The following is a 19,499-nucleotide window of genomic DNA, read 5'->3' on the forward strand; positions in this document are numbered from 1 at the left end:
GGAGCAAATTGATGCTCACAAAGGTGAAATGGCTTCCTCTTTGCTCACAAAAGCTAAGTAGCAGGTTTGGGGATGTATCTGTGGCAAGGTGAAATGTCCCCCCAGCTTAGAAGGACTGACCTTGGAATTCATTATTCCATTATTTCAGCATCCTGCCCAGCAGAGGGGAGGAGCTTGGGCTACACCAGGACCAGAGTCCTGAGCTACAAGATTCACTGAAGGCCAGGGTGGGGCCTGGTGGTTTCCTACACAGGCAGGGGTTGGAGGGATTGGAAGCATCATACCCCACAGTGTGCTAGAAATGTGCTGCTTGTCTCTGAGCTTTGGGCTAATGAAACTGCAGAACACACATCCCTCTGCTCACATTGCCCATGACTATAACCCAGAGGACATTTCTCAATTTTTTTTTCAATCATGTAGACCCAGTGATCATCCTTGTCAGAAGCATCACATTCCCACTTAGAGAATGGCTATTTAGGTCTGATTACTGGTATCAGGCTCTGATTAGCAGGTTTCTTTGATATCCTGCTCTGCCCATGCCAGGTGTAGCAATAGCTCCCAGAGGGCAGGAACCAAATTTGCTATTCCTTCTGGGTCTCCTCATAGTGAATAATACAAGGGTCTGCCCTTAGTCTGTGTTCCAAGAAGGTGCCAGCCAGATTCTGAAGAAGCCTGGAAAAGTCAGCCCTGCCTCATCCAATGAGGAGGCGTCCAGCTTAGGTAAGTGACCTTCAGCACCCTGGCCAGCTCCTCACTTCCTTTGGTGGATGCTGAAGCCCAGCAGGGAAGTGAAAGGAGAGAGAGCTAGGGAGCCAAGAGTTTCTGGTTGTCATGTAGCCTACCCCTCTCTATTTACCATGCTAAACTATTTCCCTGTTCCCACAGAGAGAGGAATATGTTGCAAAGCAAAGAAATCTAAACGCCTTATGAAAATCAGGAGGGGGGATTGTTATCCACTAATCACACTGCTTTGCATTCAACTGTGGACTTTCTCTGGACTCCAAAGCTTTCCAGGAACACTGGTGAGTTCATCTTGGCTAAACCTTGGTGGGGGGAGAGAACTAAGAGTACCCTCCCCTGTGTCACCTTCTTGGAGAAACAGAAACCCATAACTGAAGACTGGGAAGAGGAAAGAACTCTGAATCAGGAGGGAAACTAGGTGGCAGAATCAGGAAGTCCTGAGTTCAAATATGACTGTGTGATCCTGGGAAAGTCACTTAATCCTGCTTGCCTCAGTTTCCTCAACTGGAGAAGGAAATGGTAAATCACTCCAGGATCTTTGCCAAGAAAACTCTAACTGCGATCCCAAAGTGTGGGACATGACTGAAATGAGTGAGCAACATGAGATTTTCTCATGGATTTATTCTGTCTGGAAGACTGTTCTCTCTGTTCCTCAGTTTTAGCTGAGGAACAGGTGGCCTGTAGGAACCAGTGTGGGATGTGAGGACTCAGGTATCCAGATTTCCAGGTTAAATATGGATTCTACTGCCCTGTTCTGTTCCAGTGGTCACCTAAAGGGAGCTGTACACCCGAAAGAAGATCACTGCTCCAGAGTTGGGCATTCTAAAACAACTAAATGCCAAGGAAAGAAAGAAGAAAAGAGAGGAATCCTGTATGGAGGGAAGAATGATAACTTTGCAGTCAGAGGTTCTGAGTTCAAATTCTAGCCCTGCTACTTATTAATTCTGTGAGCTCTAGACCTCAGTTTCCTCATATAGAAAATAAGAAGTCTGGGTCGGATGAGCCTTTTAACGCTGTGATTCTAGGATCTAGGAGTAGAACCCATGATGGAAAGGAGAAGAATGAGACAGAAGAGGGATCTTCTAAAAGTGCCCCAGCCATTCACCTTAGAACAGGAGTTCTTAATGTCTTTTTGTTTCATGAATCCCATTAAGCAGTTTAGAGAAGACTATGGACTTCTCAGAGGAATAGTTTTAGATATATAATATAAAACACACAGGACTACAAATAAATCCAATTATATTGAAGTATTATTATTAATATCTATATTTTTAAAAATTTCCCACATACCAGGTTAAGAATACTTGCTTAAAATAAAGCTCCAATTTTTTATATTATTTGCATTTTATTGGCAAACATTTAATTTGATATCAAGAGGGGTGGAATCCCCTATCCCACTCTTTCTCTTTTTCCCCAATCCACTTATTCCCAGTTCCTAATATCTTTTCCTTGCCAACAATATCAATTCACCCTCCCCGAAAAAGCTCCTCTTCTCAGAGCAGACTGGTCCAGCTTGGAAAAATGAAGAAATTGGTAGGTTCTGGTCAGTCTTACCCAAAATGCTGCTGGAATTCCCTTCCTCCAGGGAAGGGCTGAAATGTCAAGTGAATGAAGATGTCCCTGAGGAACTTGGAAGGATGAAAAAATATGACAAATATGTGGTCCGGATCCTGGATTTGGAGACAGGCTTTGGGTTTGAATATCAGATCTGTATGATCTTGGAAAAGTCACAATCTACCTCAGTTTCCTCAACTGTAAAACTGACTAGGTTTGGACTAAGGGATAGCTAAAGTCACTTTCACCTCTAGGTCTATGCTCCTGCGATCCATGACCTTCTTTCTGATGGAAAACCAAGATTTGGGTAACTGCCTTTGAGTACTACCTACCTCTCCTTGGCACTACCCTGAATCTAGCAGACTAATGACCCAACATACAGAGCTCACCTGTTCAATTTTATGGATCCCCTAGAAATCCTAACTATCCTGTCTTACCATTCTAACCCTTCCAAAGTGTCTTCGATTATGTAGAACATGCACATAATTTATATGTGCACATGTATTCAGGAGGATGTTAGTGGGAGAAACTAACAAAAAGGAAATGATAGTAAGGACTAGACAGTTGTACCAGTCTGGGAAGCAGCTGGACAAAATTGGAGTCCTACTTGTAGTTATGTGATCTTGGGCAGAATCACTTCATCTCTCTATAAAATGGGGAAAAGAGAATTCTTATCTTATGGGCTTGTAGGAAGGACCAAATCAATGGGACAGGACTGAACGTATAATTGAGCTATTATTATTGGCCAGGTCCCCAAGGATGGAATCAGTTGGTGGCCATGAAAAATAAAGTGATATTAACCTCTCCAGACTCTATCTACAACTAGCAAATTAGCAGAATGTGTTTGTGTTGGCTCTCTTCATTGCAACCTAATGGTTTGTTTATTTGGCCGTTTTCCTCGTTGGGGACTGTTAGCAGTTCAACACGGATGTTAAATGGTTTTATTTGCAAGGTTAACTATTGGGAATACCAAAGATACACTTTTAGCTTATGTTGTGGATGATCAGAAAGGAGGCAGATTTGGGAGAAGTAGTCACACATCTGGGTATTTTAATTCTGCTATTAGAATATGTATAATGTTAAAGGGCATCCAGTTTCCTTTCCCATCATCTACTCACAATCCCCTTTGACATGGGGCAATGAGATGCCAGAAAAGCTGGTTTGGGGAGAAGCTCCCAGAGACTGAGGAGAAGAGATGGTAGTATTCTCCTTCAGGCCCTTGTCACCTGTCCCAGCAGGGATCTGTACACTCATGTTATTTGCTGATTAGGGTATTTCACAGCCCATGATCACGGTGATAGGGTGATAGACACAAGTATAACTCCCAGCTGAGAAGTACTTAGCTAGTCCTTAAAGGCAGCAGGATATACATGACACCCATTTATCCCCAGCAGTGGTGTAACTAGGAGGTGGCAAATTGGGTAATTGCCCTGGGGAAAATTTCGGAAGGAGTACAGAAAGCCACAATCTTCAAGATTGGGCTAGGTGGGCAACTAAGAAGTATGGATGGAATGTGGGCATGAAGTTTTTGCACAGGCATTACTATTTGCCTTTGCCTATGATGTAGCTGGGATTCTTACCTGGGGGGTCCATGAATTTATTTAAAAAATTTTGGAACAACATTTTGATAAAATTAGTTTTCTTTGTATTTCATGTGTTTAAAATATTATTTTGAGAAGAAGTCTACAGACTTCAGCAGACTGCTAAAAGGGTCTGTGACACAAATAAGGCTCAGAACCCCTGGAATTGGGGAAAGACAATTGGGAGTTAGGAGAATTGGATGTCATTATCAGTCTCTCCACCACGTGTCCCTCTGCCTTATGGGACTTGGCTTCCTCATCTTTAAAATTAGGGGTTTGAACCAGATAATTTCTAAGTTCTTTTCTAGCTCAAAAATTCTGTGATTCTCTGCCTCTCGGGTCAGCAACACGGCTTCCTTGGACAAAGATGGAATTCTGAATTCTAAGTGCCACTGAAATTTGATACTCTGAAATCTCCCATCAGGAAGGCATAGGCTTGGCATTATTTTAGTAGTAGGGCTGGGTTGTAGTAAGCCATCCACATTCTCTGCCATGGCAACTTTGAATGGCACTTGGGTGATCCTGGGGAGGCATTCTGAGGGTTGGGGTACAATTTTTTTCTGTATGAAATTGATTATCCCATTGACAGAATGGAACTAAGCTGTCCCAAGAGGAGATGTGATGGCTGAATGGAAACACAGACTCCCAAGTTTGTAGAGTAGCACTGGAGAGAGAGAAGAAATGATTCTGATCTGAGAAGAATAAAATAGGTCCTGCCCTTTTCTTTTTTCATGTTTTTTTGTGGTAGTCTGCTTTTAAATAAGATAAGTCTATGGAAGCACGATTAGTATAGGTTTACTCAAAAAACAGCAATAATTTACTAGTAATTTTTGATTATTAATAAATCATCAAATTTAAAAAGCACTTTATATTTTGCAAAGTTTTCTTCTCACAGCAACCCTAGGCAACTGTTGAGCAAATCATCAATTCTATAGGTGAGATTCACTGGTGAGAAAGGCGATCAGCAGAAGCACCATGGACAGGACCTACCAGAGTGGCAAGTGGAGGGATTTCTCCAGCAGCTTGGAAAGGAGCAGGGGGGGGGGACCCTCCAGAAATCAGTGGGAAAGATGAATTCAAATAGGTTGAGGTTGGCTTAGAGCCAGAAAGGTAGGGAGTACAGTTGAGGGACTGGGAACCAGGGGGTCTGGGACACAAGAAAGAGCTAGAAGTGGGCACCGTAGCTGCCAAGCTTGTCTGGCATCCTACCTCAACTAATGATCTAGAGCTTTGCGTAAAAAGCCTTGCTAATTGAACTTTCTGATAAGGCTAAATGAGGAGGTGTTTGAAATACTACAGAGAACACCACATAATCCTGGGGGGAAGCGGGGCAGCTTAGGAAGGCAGGGAGGAAATAGCTCAACAGGGGACTGCCTCTGATAAAATATAATAACAACTATCATTGTCATAATAAGAACTTCAGTGAAGGCGACCGGAGAGAAATTAATGGGAGGAAAGAACTGGCTGGTGTGTGGAGCTGTCCTTGGCTCCCCTCCCAGAGATGGAATTTCCTTTGAAGTCGGCACATCTGTCCCTTGGGCGCTCCAGTGGTGGTGGGGGGCAGAGACCCTGGAAATGTCAGCTGATGCCAAAGGCCGGCACTCGCTTGCCAATAATAACTCCTGTGTCTATGGCCCCTTATGGGATCAAAGTGCTTCCGTCACAAAGAGCATCTATTAAATGTCTACTGTGTACAAGGCACTGCCCTAGTCCCGGCTCTTAACAAGCTCACTTTACCACAAGACTGGGAGGTGGGGAGTCCAGTTACGTAAGTTGTGCCCTGGATTCATGGAGCACCAGCACAGATTGTGAGTCACTTTTGTTAAGAGACTTTAGACACGGCCCCAGACCACACGGCTGGAAAGCATCAGAGGTGGGACTCCCTTACTGCAAGCCCAGGACCCTCTCCACTGTGTCACATTGCTCCCCATGTTACAGATGAGAAAATCGAGGTTCAGAGAACTCTCCTCCAGGCCTAGAATGAGAAGGAGGTAGTGTCACCTAATGGATATTGAGCTGGATGCAGCATTAGGGTCCAGGTCCCACTTCTTGCCCATTCTGAATGTGGGGCTCTGAGCAAGTCCCTAAGGCTCTACCCTGGAAAGAGGGTGGTAATATGTGCTGGTCAATGGCATTTTTTAACAGGAGCTTAATGGTCAGATTTCTTTAAAAAGTTATTATTATTATTATTATTATTATTATTATTATTATTATTATTGTTGTTGTTGTTGTTGTTGCAAAGGGGGAACAGTGGGGGGTGGGATGCAGTGGTGACTTAGTAAGTGGTACAAGTACCTCTCCAGACATTCTTGAGACATGGACATTGTCCCAGGGACATCTCTGAATTCTTCTAGCTTTGTTTGGCCATCATTCTGAGCAGAGTGGACATGATGAGGAGCTGGATAGTGAAGTGGATAGAGCTCAGGACCTGGAGTCAGGAAGACTCATCTTCCTGAATTCAAATGCAGCCTCGGACACTTACTAGCTGTCTGCTAGTCAAATCCTGTCTGCCTCAGTTTTCCCATCTGTAAAATGAGCTGGAGAAGGAAATGGCAAACCACTCCAGTCTCTCTGCCAGGAAAACCCCAAATGAGGTCACATTTTATGCTTCAAAATGCATAAAACAAAACAAACAGGATTACAACAGAAACAATTATATCAAAGTTCAGTTATCAAAATATTTTTGGGAAAAACCCCAAGAAGCTCATGGATACCAGTTAAGTATCCTGATCTCATATGGAAAGAAGTCCTGGAGCACTTCAGGTACTTGTCCAGAGGCCCAGAAGTGGAAGGTTTCAGGGGGGACTTTAAAGCTACTTTCTCTGACTTTAGAACCAGTATACTTCCCAGTGGGCTCACCATCTCCTTCTGCAGGGTGCTATTGCTCAGTTGTTTCTTTTTCAGGCGTGCCTGATTCTTTGTGACCCAGCTGGGGGTTTTCTTGTCAAAGACACTTGCGTGATCTGCATTTCCTTCCCCAGCCCCACTCTGCAGGACAGACTGCTTCACTAATAGACTTTCTTTTTTTTCTTTTTTCTTTTCTTTTCTTTTCTTTCTTTCTTTCTTTCTTTTTTTTTTTTTTTCACTAATAGACTTTCACTAATAGAGGAATAGTAGTTCAGATAGTTCAAAATACGGAATAATGACTTAAAAAACCCTTGGAATTCACTGTAGGATTTCCCCCTTTTCCCCCTCCCTTGCAGGAAGATTCTCTTTCTAGTAGGGTTTTCTTGAGATGATATTCTCTGAGTGGGAGATGGGAGAACGGATGGGGAAGAGAGGAGTCTGGGCCGGAAACTCTGTGTTTTACCAGGGTTAGCGATTGTCACAAAAGTTTCAAAGAATAGAACAGGGAGTCATTTGTAACTAGAGGGCTCAATTAAGCAACTTCCCAGAGGAGAACAGGGAAGGGAATTTGAATCCTGGCATAATTGCTGATAACATGTTCTTATGACTCTGGTTTTTCTGGGGTCTCATCTCCCATTCTTCTCCAACATAGGATGGTGGGAAGAAGCAACAATGGTTTCAATTATTGAAGGATATTCAGTATTGATGAGCCAAAGCTCTGCTTAGGGGTAGAGGTATTATCTCAGACCTAGGAACTCGGACTGGCTATGATGTGATTGAGAACAATGGCGGTGGTGGGGTTATAAAAGGTACCTAGGAATACACTGTGTGACCTTGACATACATGCTTGTGTGGGGACAAGGAAATATGGGCACAGACAGATTGGTTAATAGAAAATAATAAAAATAAATAAATTAAATAAATATAAGGTTACATATAGTATGGGGTATCTGACAGGGCAAGGGCACTTTTGGAATGGAAAAAAATGTGGAAAGTGGATAACAATAAATACCACTTTGGTTCTAGATTTGGATTTTCCTCGCTCCTGGTTGTTTGTTTATTTTATTTTTTTTTGGAGCACTCTCTCCCTGGAGAGTACGTGTGTGTGTGTGTGTGTGTGTGTGTGTGTGTGTGTGTGTGTGTGTGTGTGTGTGTTTCCCTATGCCTCTCAAACAAATGAATTGTGCCATCTTCAGCATGAAGCACCATTGTAGTGAATTAGCTTCTGCCAGATGTGTCCCTGTTAACCTCTGGGTTGGGAGAAGAGAAGGCTCCCCTCCCCCCAGCCTTTGTCTCTGCCCTCCTCTGTCCTTTTCTCTCCATCACAATGGAGGCAGGAGGAGCCCTCTCTGTGGGCCGAAGCTTCCAGGGTAACCTTTCCTTATCGCCCAACTCCATGACTGAGCCCTAGAACCCTTGAGCTGGAGAGCCCAGGGTCTAATCAATCAATCAATTAATCAATCAACAAAACGATTTAGTGGCCAGGACTGTGTTGGGTGCTAGATGGAAAGGCAAAAATAAAGCGGTCCTGGACTAGAAGGGACTTGCACTCTATCAAAGGAGACAATGTGGCTATGGATAGGACTATTCACCTGCTCATGGACAGGAACAGCCATTTTCAAAGGCTTGTCTAGGCCTCCTATTATTTCCTCTAACATGACCGCATGGCTCCAGGACTTGGCTCCTGAGCCCTCTCCCTGGACTGGGTGATCTTGGCCAACTTGACCATCCTCTTCTCATCTGCACAAGTGGGGCCTGGGCTGGATGACCTCCAGGGTCACTTCCATTTTAAGTCCTGAGGTTCTGCTACTCCACGCCTACATTTCTTTTTGTGCTGGGGAGCTCGCCTCTCTCTGCGCATGGCTCTGCTTTCTTGTTTCTGGCTGATCTTCTGTCCTCCAAATGGTTTTTACAAATGGCACACACTGCTAGAAAGCACCTTTGAACCTTTTTGAAGAAGGTATTAAGACAGGAATAAAAAGTCACATTCCTGGGCTGGCAGGAGGGTCCTGGATGGCACCAGACCTCCTTCTTGAGGAAGGATGAAAAGGGTAGTTGAGGCAGTTTTACTATTACTTATATGTGAAAAGTTAGGGTCAAGGACTGGGTCTTAGAGGATATTAGTATATATTTTCTCTCAATCTTTTGAAATCATTTTCTTTTCTTTCTTCCTCTTTCTTTCTCCCTCCCTCCTTTCTCTCTTTCTCTTTCTTTGTTTCTTTCTCCCTCCCTCCTTTCTCTCTCTCTCCCTTCCTTCCTTCCTTCCTCCCTTTCTTTCTTTCTTTCTTTCTTTCTTTCTTTCTTTCTTTCTTTCTTTCTTTCTTTCTTTCTTTCTTTCTTTCTTTCTTTCTTTCTTTCTTTCTTCCTTCCTTCCTTCCTTCCTTCCTTCCTTCCTTCCTTCCTTCCTTCCTTCTTTCCTTTCCTCCCTTCCTTCCTTTCCTCCCTTCCTTCCTTTCTTCTTTCCTCTCTCTCTTTGGTCACACAGCTAATAAGTAGTTAAGTGTCTGAGGCTAAATATGAACTCAGGTTCTCCTAAGTTGAAACTGATGCTTTATCCACTGTACCATATAGTTTCCCTCATGTTATAGATATTTTTATGAAGGGACCTTAGAAATCATTCTAGTGCAATGATTCAATTTTCTAGATGGAGAAATGTGATTTAAACAGATACCCAATTAGTGAAGGGTAGATGTAAGTATTGACTCCACGTCTCTGAATTTGGGGTCAGCTCATTCTATGAAACCAAGGATTCTGAGCCTTTTATGCATAATCTGTATCATAGATACCTCTGGCAGTGTCCCATGAAGCCTTTTGTCTCTTCTTGGAATCACATTTTCAAATATTTGAAAGAAATGCTAAATTTTACTTGGAGACAAGTGAACACAAGAATGACTATTTTCCCCATTGAAGTTCATGAAGTTGAAGACCACAAAGACTTGTGGCAGAAAATGCTCTCCACACCCAGAGAAAGATCTATGGATTCTGAATGCAGATTGAACTATATATGTATATATATATTATATATACACTTCTATTTCTCTTTCTGGATAAACTTAAGCGCACACACACATGTGCACAGGACAGGCATGTGTGTGGGTGTGCATGTGCTGAGATCCTGAAAAGAAATTTGTTACATAAACTTTAGATATTTCTCTTGCCTCCCAGGTTTTGTAGGGGTTCAAGAGTCATGTTTCAATTATGCCAGCTAACGGAACAGAACAGCCAAGAAATAATATCAAGCAATGGATAATGGGCATATGTTCTAGATTTTTAGAACAGAGTTCTCATATTTCTGTCTGTTTCTGGCCCTCCCTCACACCTGCCCTGGTCCTCCTGTTCCATTCTTGCCTTGTTCTTGCCATGGTTCTTGCCCAAGACCCATAAGAGAAAACTACACACTGCTCTGAGGTTTGCAAAATGCTTTGTCCATGGCATCTCAGTGATCCTCATGACACTCCTAAGAGGTAGGGGCTATCATTGTACACATTTTACAGATGAGGAAAAATGAGGCTCACACAGGGTAAATAAACAAGTTGCCTAGGGTTACAAAGTCACTAAGTTACCTGAGGCAAATTTTTTTACACCATAAATTGACTTTAATTCATTTAGTATCGTATATGCACAGAAAACTGTGCTAAATTGAAGGAAAACATATAAAACTTAGATGAAAATATGGTCCCTGTCCAGGATGGAATCAACTGTTTGATGGAGATAGGGTATCTACAAAGAAGACGGCTCTGTGGATCCTTCTGACTCTCCCCTCCACAGTTGCAGACCACAGCCCAGCCATAGTTTCTCATCCTGTGGGATTTAGGTTGATCTACACTGTTCCGATGATTACACTGGGGTCTTCCACATTTCAGACACCAGAAGGGCACTGGGGCTGTCGTGTCAGCCCCATCCTTGCCACACAACCAGCTGACTCTATGACCTAAGGCACAATTTGAAGGTGGTCCTCCGGACTATAAATCCAGCAAGGCTCTGTCCACTAGGCCACTCTGCCCCTTTCCATTCTTGTGTTCACTATCAGGATTCCAGGATAATTAAGGCAAACCAAAGTAAGAGGAGCAGTAATCCATACCCCGCCCAGTCAGAACAACAATTACTGCCAGCGGTTCAGCTGAGAAAGAATGTTATTGTGAATAGTTCTGTTCCCAGTGGGGCAGGAGGGGGCAGGAGAGCAGACCCAGAGAAGACCCAAGAGGCAAAACAGAACACATCCAAGAAAATTAAGATGCTGGGGGAAGGAGGAAAGGGCTAGCGGCCCCCTCCCCCAGCCTAACACTGACATTGAGAGAACCTTAGGGATGGCGGCGGGGTGAAGAGCCCAGCCCACCACCACTATTAGCTGTCTGCCAAGAAAAAGGCCAGGGCGGCTCCTGGCAGTGAGTTATGGAAACTTTTACCTTGGGGTTCCCTTGACTTGCAGTATATGGATGGACTGTAAGTGGACTCCCTCTCTGCCCTCCCCGCTTCCTGCCGGTGCCCGCTTTAGTCCCAGGAGAGGAGAAGATGGGTGGGAAAGTTACTCATGCAGCCTGAACCGGGGCACCCAGCTCCTCCAGGAAAGGGAGCCAGGAAGCAGTGAGACATGGTGGGCAGAGTGCCAGACTTGGGACCCGGGTTCCACTCTCATCCTTGAGGTTTATTACCCATGTCACTTCACCGGTTTGTCTGGGTAATGAAAGCACCGGGCAGAAGTTTTCTGACATCCCTTTGAGCTCAAATGGAACAGTGGATTTCTATCCACCCAGGACCCAGTTCAAAGCTGCCTTCAGACACTTACTAGGGGTAGGATCCTTAGCAAGTCACTTAATCTTAACTATGCTCAGTTTCCTCATCTGTAAAATGAAGATGAGTGATGTATAGATCTCAGTGGGTGAAGGTCAAAGAGATAATATATGTAAATTATTATACACATAAAGAGCTGGTTTTCCAAAATGGCAGGCGGCCTTGGGAGGTGATGGATTCCATTGTGCTAGAGGTCTATCAAACAGAGGCATGGAGATGACTTGCTGGGGCTTTTTATAAAGGAGATCTTTTTATACATTTTGGACCCCTGTGGCAGCCTGGTAAAGCCGAGGGACTCTTCCTAAGGAGCACACTTGTACATGCATAAAATCAAATACGTAGGAATACAAAGGAAACTAGTTACAGAGAAATACAGTTAAATAGCTCAAAAATAGGTAAACATATTAATGGTTTAATATATAATATAACAATATTACATATTAATAGGTATTAATTTAGCAAATTAATATATATAAACATTAAGTATATTAATGCTTATATAATTAATACAACTGATATTAATATTAAACATATTTATATGAAAATATGATTAATATAATAAATACATTATTGGTCTACCTGCTATCTGGGGGAGGACATGGGGGGAAGGAGGGGAAAAGTTGGAAAAGAAGGTTTTACAATTGTCAATGCTGAAAAATTACCCATGCATATGTCTTATAAATAAAAAGCTATATGATAAATATATAATACATTAATTCAGGTTAAGAATTGACTTAGGTTGGGAACAGATGGAGCACAGGCCAGTGACCTCTCTGTAGGGTCTGAGGTGACCTGGAATTCAGGGGGAGAGACCTTGTCCTTCTCCAGCAAAGGGAATATGAGATGAGAGAGAGTGCAAGGCAGATGCCAAAACAACTGGACCTGGGGAAATCATTAAACATGACCTCGGGATGATTTCCCTGACGCTGGTAATGCAGCTTCGTTTTAGGAAGCTGGCTTCTTGCTTCACCCCTTTCAGGAGAAGAGAAGCTGTGCTGAATTGCCCTGGCTTGGCATTAAAATACTTCCCACAATCTAGCCCCTAAATTTCATTCTTCTCCTCAATAAAAACTAAAACTTCAGCCAAGCTTTTTTGCTCATTGTCCTCCAGATCTGACCCATATGGTTTCCTGTAAACTCCTTGAAAGTAGGGACTGGGCCAATTTTCAGTGTAGTATTTCTAGCATTTAACATGGAATCTTCCACTCAGTAGAGGCTAAGTTGCTGGACTGAACTGCAATTTCCCACCTTTGCACCTTTGCCCATTCCAAGATCTCTCCCTAGGACACCGTCACTCATCTTGCTAAGCCCGCCTGAGGGGACCTCCACAACCTCCTTCCTGAGGTCACTCTTGTTTGGCAAGCTTAAGTCCCTTCTCCTCAATGCTTCCATGTGGTAGGAAGCATTTTTTAACCGCTTCTATCACTCCCAAAGAGACCAAGCACAGTGGCTTCTGCAGAACAGGTGGTCAATAGGTTAAGGCGTTTGATGATGACGATGGGTCACCGAGGGAGCTTTGGAGACCTCATTTATGTAAAGGCTTCAGAAGAGAGCTGGAAGGACCTTCGGGGCCATCTGGCTTATTAACAGTGAATTCCGTAGAGTCTACTTTATTTGTTCAGTGCTGCATAGAGTGGAAATTCAAATCCAAGTTTCTGATTCCAAGCCCAGTGCATTCTGTCCCCAGACCATTACCATGTTTGTTTTTCTTTTTAAATAGAGATTTAGTCTCTATCTTGTTCTCTATTTGCTGGATAAATAGCAGCTGCTCATGGGCCTGATCATTGTGGGAACTTCAATGGATTCTTTTTCTAACCTGGGCTGGATGACCTTCCTTAGGCATCCCTGGGATGCTTTGCTGAATAGGGCTCAGCTGTCTGTGATTCAGAAGCCTCAACAGATCTGCCAGCATCTGCATTATGGGTACGTGTCATCATGGCCGACTTGTCATCCCTTTGCAAATGATTTTCCCTTCTGTAGGTAGGGGGATGGACTTGGGAGCTTTGAAGGAGGGAGGGGAAAGTTCTGGCCCAGAAATGCCATGGTTCCCCAAGTGGGATATGTCGTTTGGTCTTGTTTGGGAATGGAGCATAAAGCTATTTGGGTAGAAGCCCTTATTGTGGGAAGGAAGGGTTAATGGTGGTGGCCAGGGAGTGGGGGATGAAAGGAGACAGTCTGATAATCAGATGCTGTAGAGGGCAAGATGGCGGAAGAGGGAGGAGAGAGAGAGCAGAGGAAAAAGCCAGCAAGAATAACAGGAGCCCACAAGACAAGTAATTGGAGAGCATCACCTCAGGGCTGGAAAATCTAATGGAATCTCTCGGTGGAATGGCGCTAGAGCCAGCGTAATAAACAAAAGTCCCATTAACAATGGTGGCAAAGGGATGCCAGCTGCAGGGAGAAGCTAAGGCATGGGCTCTTGGGAAGGGGTGAAGGGAGCAAGGGCAGGAAGAGAAGCCAAAACCAGTGAGCAGGACCTAGTGATCCCCATTTCTGGTACCTAACGGCAAGAGCAATGGTCCTGGTGTGAGCCAGGAAGCTTGTTCAGAAGCTGCCTGGAACAAACCAAGGGAGCTCTGCTTGTCTCTTGTGCCCATTTCCACACCCACCCCAGGGTTCAAGAAGGGTTAGACCTCTCTTTGAAACTAAGTCAGAGGGTTCTGACTCCAAGTAGAATCTTCTTAAAATCTGCCCAAGCACTTTAAGGCAAATAAAAGCCTTCTCTTTTTCATAATACTTTGTGTTTTTCCAGTTATGGTAACACCCTTGGAATTTAGGAATAGTGTTTCCTCTAAAAGTTGCATGTACTACTTAACATGTATTGGTCAACCTGCCATCTGGGGGGGGGAGGAGAGGAAAAATTAGAACAAAAGATTTGGCAATTGTCAATGTTGTAAAATTACTCATGCATATATATGGTAAATAAAAGCTATTAAATAAAAATAAAAAAGTTGCATGTACATGGTTGTGTTTATCTTCAAATAGCACCCCTCTTTTATTTATGGGGAACCTTAATCCCAGAAATAGCCAATAACCCACTCATGGTAATACACAGCCCAGTGGTAAAGGATCTGGGCTCACATGGAGGCCTTGGGGATAGTCAGTGTCTGTTCCGTGGGACTCACCTCATCCTTGTCCACCACCTGGATGAAGAGGGGGAGGGCGAAGCCCACTTGGGCCAGCTCAGTGATGGCCACACTGTACTCGGAGCTGTTGAACTCGGGAGCATTGTCGTTGATGTCAATGACAAGGATGTTGAAGGTGGTGATACAAGAAGCATCAGATGGGGTTCGGTCATCATACAGCTCTGTGCCCTGAGTGCCAGAGAAAATAAGTGTTAGCCATGGGGAGGAAGAAGGGAGGGAAGGAAGGAGAAGAAAGTGGGAGAGGGCATAGAAAAGGGTCCATTTGGGATCAAGGAAGGGGAGCTATCCAAAATGACAGATGTGGAAACTGAGGCACAGACATACTAACAATCCACTTTACAATGAAAGTCCACCACAGTTGAATACTATGCTAAGCACCATAAGGTCTGCTGGAGTCAGGGACTGATGAAAGAATCCTGTTATGTAGTTTCAGATACCATAGAACAGGAAGAATTGAGGAAAGAGGATAATGGGATAGAGTGGAAGGCAGGGACCCGTATCAATTGGCTCTTGGGGAAGGGCTGGGCACAGAGAGGATTTTTTGCAATCCTAGTATTTCCCCAAACCCGGGCTCTTTTCAGCCTCCACTTCCCTTAAAGCCATCCAAACACTCCTTTCTTCATTGAGTTAAATAGTTAAGGCATTACGATGGAGGGAGCGAGCGGGGAAGGGCAGGGGAGAAGAGAGGAGTCTTATTGACTTCTGGCTATTAGCAGAGGGCCTTGTTGACTGAGGTTAAGTGTAGTAATTTTGCTGGTTGTCCTTTCCAACCTGCTAGAACACAGTTACTTTCCAAGCTCAGAGCTTCCCGACTGCCTGCTTCCCCCACCCGCCTTCCTCAATCAATGGCTCCTCTCACAACAACTCCTGGGACCCCTGTAGCCTGGGCTGGATCCATACTCCTAAATGGCTTTCCTAGCCACAAACCCAGCTCCATATTGATTTTAATTAAAAGGAAGGTTGTGAACAGAGGACGGGTTGTTGGGTGAGTGGGAGGGGGCTGGGCTGTTCCACACTACAACTTACTGCCCCTATTCACCAAGGACCCCAGGAGCCTTTGCTCCTAATCCTCCGGCCGTCTCATGCAGCCTTACCCGGACTGGGTTGTGCCCAGCCCCTTGTCTCCTTTGGCAACAGGTTATTAGTTATGGCAATGCTAACATTTGTATAGTGTTTATTACATACTTGGGACAGGGCTAAGAACTTTACAGTTTTGTCTCATTTGATCCTTAGGATCAAACAACTTATTAAAATGCCTCCAACCTACCCTGGCCTAGTTATCTCTTTGATTCTAATCCCAATTCTCACCCTAAATTGTGCTTCTGACTTTAACCCTAACCTTAAATGTGCCCCCAACTCTAAAAATCCTATTCTACAGATGAGGAAACTGAGGCAAACAGAGACTAGATGACTTTCCCAGAGTCTCACAGGCAGTGGGGGTCAGAGGCCATATTTAGGTCTCCCTGACTGCAGACCTAGCACTCTATCCACTTGACTGAGAAGGGCTCAGAGATAGAAATGGGGCAAACTAGATAGCATATTGTCTGAAAAAAAAAATTGAGTGTTGTAGTGGACTGTAAGCTCTCTGAAGGTAAGAAGTACGTGGTTTTTGTCTTTGTTATTGTGTCTAAGCAATTTGTTGAATTGGATTGGATTGAGTATGAGTAAACAATCCAATATGGCGGCCAAAACCCCGCTAATCTGCCTTTGGGCTCCTTTAAGAAAGGTCTGGAGATGAGGGCAGGACAGGCAGGCAGCTCTCACTGTGCTCCCTGTCTAGGTCAGACTGTTATGTCTCCTCTTGGGCACCACCTCTTAGGGCATTCAGGGCTTCCAGAGTGGAGTGACCAAGACCGCCAAGGATTTGGAGATTGTGCCGTATGAGTGGCCCGGGGAAGAGAGGGCTGGAGCATTTGTGATGAAATGGACAGTGCGCCGCACTCAGAGTCAGGGCACTCAGAGTCAGGAAGACATAAAATTAAATCTGACCTCTGCCCGTACTAAGGTGAGATCCTGGACAACACTGGACTCTATCCAGCTCGCTTTCCTCAATTATAAAACAGAGATAATTATCCAGGGCTGTTACGAAAATCAAACGAGATAATATTTATAAAGCATTTAGCCCATTATGTGGCACACAGCCGGCACTTAATAAATGTTTGTTCCCCTTCCCCTCTTCCCTCTCCCTCCTTTGTCATATGGAAAAGAGCTCAGACTCATTCAGTTTGGCCCCCAAAGCACTGAGTGGGAATGGTATATTTAAGCCCAATATAAGAAAAAGTTTCCTAACAATTAGAGCTACCCAGAAAGGAATGGGGTGCCTAGGGAAGTGGCTCATAAAGTGAGAGCACTTTAAACAAAGTCTTACTGATGTCTTGAGGGGAATTGTTTAGCCGAGTTCTTATCCAACGTCAGTCAACAAGTGTCTATTAAACACCAAGGACACAAAAAAGGGTAAAAATAATCCCTGTCCCCAAGGGGCTCATATTCTCATGAGGGAGACAGCTATGTACATATGTATACACACATATATATGTAAATAGAGAGAGACAGAAAGAAAGAGAGAAAGAGAATGAGAGGGAGGGAGGAGAGGAGAGAGAGACAGATACTAGACTGGACTGTGAGGGGCTTTAAATTACTAGCCTTTCCCAGATTCCCCCCCCCCCTCTCTCTGTCTCTCTCTGTCTCTCTCTGTCTCTCTCTGTCTCTCTCTCTGTCTCTCTCTCTGTCCTCTCTCTCTCTCTCTCTCTCTCTCTCTCTCTCTCTCTCTGTCCTCTCTCTCTCTCTCTCTCTCTCTCTCTCTCTCTCTCTCCTCTGTCTCTCTCTCTGTCTCTCTCTCTCTGTCCTCTCTCTCTCTCTCTCTCTCTCTCTCTCTCTCTCTCTCTCTCTCTCTCTCTCTCTCTCCCCTCTCTCCCTCTCTCTCTCTCTCTGTCTCTCTCTCTCTTCTCTCTCTCTGTCTCTCTTTCTTTCTCTCTGTCTCTCTCTCTCTTTCTTTCTCTCTATCTCTCTCTCTCTCTCCTCTCTGCTGAGGCAATTGGGGTTGAGTGACTTTCCCAGGATCACATACCTAGGGAGTGTCAAGTGTCCGAGACCAGATTTGAACTCAAGACCTCCTGACTTCAGGGCTAGTACTCTATGCACTGAGCTATCTAACTGCCCCACCATCTTGCTTTTTTAACTTCCTTTATCTTTCCTCAAATGAGATAATATTTGTACGGCACTTTGCAAACTTTAAATCACCATATAAATGCTCGTTATTATTGTTGTTATTTAATAACTCTTCCTAAGGATTCCAAATTTTAAAAAATCTTTAAAAATGATCATCATTTCAGGTTCACACATGTATAGACAGAAAGGACCAGGAGGAGATCATACATCTTGACCCTTCTCCTCTTAGAGGTGATGAACTGAAGGCTGAGAGAAGCTGGGTGGCCAATGTTACACAGTCCCCCAGTGGTACAGACTATACTTGAACTCGTCTCCCGGGCCCAAATCTAATACCTTTTCTTCTGCACTAGGAGCTGTCTCATTATTCTTCCTTTTTAAAAAATCAGGAAATAGTTTGGAGTTCAAAAGTCAGGACTTTAAAGTCAATATGTACATTTCATGTAATAAAACTGCAAACGGTGAGCAAAGTATTATAGACAAACTAGGTTTTTCCTCATCTGTGGAATCTATTCTATGTCTTTTGTGGTATTGAGATTATAGAAAGTTTAGAGTGTATGAAAGGTGCATTTAATGAGTATTTTTTAAACATTTGTGTAAATTAAAATATTTGGAGAAAAGTGTATCACATTGCAATTTGTCAAAATCTTTTTTTACTATTTTGTCACTAAATGCTTCATATGTAATAAAACCACAGCTGGAAAAACTTAACTTTAGTAAATTTCAAATAGACTTTTCTATATTAAACTTTTAAAAATCAGCAAATTATATGGGCAGCTAGATACTTCCATGGATTGAACACTGGCACTAGAGCCAGGAAGACGTGAGTTCAGTTACAACCTCAGACACTTAATACTTTCTAGCGGTGTGACCCTGGGCAAGTCACTTACCCTAAGTGCCTCACAAAGAAAATTATAAAACCCCAGCAAGTTATGTCTTGAGAGTAATTTGGCAAAATAATAATAATAAATATAATAACTTGGCATCTAAGAATTTAATGAATGTTTGTTGACTTTATATAAAATGTATTAAGTTTTGTAACAACTTTAGTGAATTTCAAATAGGCTTTTCTATACTAAACTTTTTAAAAAATCAGTAAATTATAGGGATGGCTAAATGGTGCAGTGGATAGAGCTAGAAGTCAGAAAGATCCGACTTCAAATGCAACCTCAGAGTGTCCCAGACCTGGGGAGATGTGAAAGGGCATGGAGTTGACAAGCACATCACGTCCATCTTTCCTCCCTTCTATTTCTAGCTGTGTGACTCTGGGCAAGTCACTTAACCCTGACTGCCTCACAAAAGACATTTTAAAAAACCAGCAAGTTTTGACTTGAGACTAGTGTGGCAAAATAGCATCGACAATAATAATTTAAATAACCTGGCATCTAATAAGTACTTAATGAATGCTTGTAGACTTTATATAAAATGTGCTAAGTTTTTCAAACTCCAAATGTTATCTCATTTGATCCTCAAAACGCCCTGATGAGGTAGGTTCTATTCTTTTTTTTTATCTGCATTTTATGTTTGAGGAAACTGAGGCTGAGACGAGTGAAATGCCCTTCCCGAGATCACCCGGCTGCCAAGATCTCAAGCAGGCTCTCTCACACAGTGGAGGGGCTCAGTGACTAAAAGAACCATCTCAGAGCAGACTACTTTGGATGAAAGACTTCTGATC

General features: G+C 43.5%; 1 protein-coding gene across 1 annotated transcript in view; it reads right to left on the reverse strand.

Moving 5' to 3' along the window:
• CDH23 (cadherin related 23) overlaps positions 1-19,499 on the reverse strand; it is a gene marked incomplete in the record, with an annotated part of 580,971 nt that overhangs the window by 222,240 nt on the left and 339,232 nt on the right. The window contains 1 exon segment of the mRNA XM_074284882.1: positions 14,639-14,827. Within this exon segment, the coding sequence (XP_074140983.1) occupies positions 14,639-14,827 (189 nt within the window).

This window comes from Sminthopsis crassicaudata, chromosome 2, assembly GCF_048593235.1.
Source record: "Sminthopsis crassicaudata isolate SCR6 chromosome 2, ASM4859323v1, whole genome shotgun sequence".
In the NCBI taxonomy this organism is placed as follows: Eukaryota; Metazoa; Chordata; class Mammalia; order Dasyuromorphia; family Dasyuridae; genus Sminthopsis; species Sminthopsis crassicaudata.